Below are 1,807 nucleotides of genomic sequence, written 5' to 3'. Positions count from 1 at the left end.
ATCTCCCTGGGATTCTCCAGGCAAGAACACTGGAGTGGGTTGCCATTTCCTTCTCCAATGCATGAAAGTGAAAAGTGAAAGTGAAGTCGCTCAGTTGTGCCCGACTCTTAGCGACCCCATGGACTGCAGCCTACCAGGCTCCTCCGTCCATTGGATTTTCCAGGCAAGAGTGGAGTGGGTTGCCATTGCCTTCTCCGTCCTTAGTCTTAGTCACATAAAACTTTTTTTTTCTTTAAGATGATTACACGACAAACAACTCAGTTTAAACTCTGTACTAAGGATTATATAACAACAATGTATCCTGCTTGAGGACAGTTTCTCCTTCCTGAAAACCTTCTGACTAATACTGGTATCTTAAAATGTATATTATGGGAGTGGCTCTGCTAAGATCTTTCTATTGTTAAATTCTAATCCTGTCATCTTAAAATGTAAATTGTGGGTGTGGGTCTGGTAAATTTTTACAACCTGGAGACATTCTTTTGATTTATTGTAATAACCAATTGAAAAAGTATATAATTTCCTTGCTAAGACTAGCGAGGAGGGCACTCTCTGTCCCCCTTCTCATGCCTAGGAGGGCACTCTCTGTCCCCCTTCTCATGCCTATGTCAGAGGCTTTCTCTGTCCCTTTTAATACTTTAATAAAACTCTGCTACACAAAAGCTCTTGAGTGATCAAGCCTGGCCCCTGGTCCAGAAGCTAAATCTTTGGAGATCAGGAATCTGACATTGTTCACCTTAACCTATCAGCAGTGTGATTTTTGTTTCTTGAAAGTAACTGAAATCATTTATAAAAAGATCATGCATTACCTTGTTGGAGTCTGGATTTTTAATATAAGGTTCAGCACCACTTGCAATGTTTCCCATCAGTACTTTTTCAATTTTGGCCACTAAAACAATTTCAGAGTGTGGATTGCTTACAGAAAATATAGCCTGTATACAAAGAAAACAAATAATAAGCATTTAGGAAACCACAATGAAGACATATACAAAAGTCTACTTTTACAGTACAACTTTAGGGGAATTTTTATTTGGAAAACTACTCATCTTATGTAATCTATTGGTAAGAACAATGCAACAAACATCTTCCCTCCTATGAGAGATAAACAGAAGTGCAACCTGCTTTGGAAATTTTAGCCATTCTTCTGGAAATCCCTTGATGTGAGGTTCTCCTGATTGTCTGGGAGTGACAGTGTCTACGTTTCCATTTTCCACAGCCACAGATGCCCCTAAGAGCATCTGCCTGACAGCAGTGTGGTTTAGATCCACATGGAAATCGGCAGAAATCTTCCTGCTGTCTCTGAGGTCATAAAGTGCCACACTCACAAAAAAAGGCTCAATCTGTGGGAAGAAGAAAGAATTGGTGGTTTTGACATAAAACCATTACACAGACAATAGGCTCTTTAGTATAGCATTTAATAACACAATAGATAAAGTACTACTGAGAGAGTCAATTACTAGGCAGGTTGATAAGGAGTCTGGGGAAGAGAGAGAGAGGAGGAGAGAGGGGTCTGGGGCTCTCAAGGAGGAGATAGGGGTCTAGAATTCTCAAGGAGGAGGAAAGGACAAATGTCTTTTTTTTCTCTACATTCCTTAGTCTTAGTCACATAAAACGTTTTTTTTTTTTTTTTTCTTTAAGCCAAGAACTGATGATTACACAACAAACTCAGTTTAAATTTTGTGCTGCTGCTAAGTCACTTTAGTCGTGTCCGACTCTAGGCAACCCCATAGACGGCAGCCCGCCAGGCTCCCGCGTCCCTGGGATTCTCCAGGCAAGAACACTGGAGTGGGTTGCCATTTCCTTCTCCAAT

The 1,807-nt window shown here is 40.7% G+C and overlaps 1 protein-coding gene across 3 annotated transcripts in view; it reads right to left on the bottom strand.

Annotated features, from left to right (window-relative positions):
- The window catches only part of DOCK10 (dedicator of cytokinesis 10), a 240,864-nt gene that overhangs the window by 100,486 nt on the left and 138,571 nt on the right, over nt 1-1,807 (bottom strand). For all 3 annotated transcript variants that reach the window (XM_010837054.1, XM_010837053.1, XM_010837055.1), the window contains exons 12-13: nt 1,116-1,337; nt 807-929 (exon numbers count right to left, since the gene is read on the bottom strand). In XM_010837054.1, the coding sequence (XP_010835356.1) occupies nt 807-929; nt 1,116-1,337 (345 nt within the window). The remainder of the gene's footprint in view (nt 1-806; nt 930-1,115; nt 1,338-1,807) is intronic.

Source organism: Bison bison, unplaced genomic scaffold, assembly GCF_000754665.1.
Source record: "Bison bison bison isolate TAMUID 2011002044 unplaced genomic scaffold, Bison_UMD1.0 scf7180017864068, whole genome shotgun sequence".
Taxonomy (NCBI): Eukaryota; Metazoa; Chordata; class Mammalia; order Artiodactyla; family Bovidae; genus Bison; species Bison bison.
This window is presented reverse-complemented; position numbering and strand designations above follow the sequence as displayed.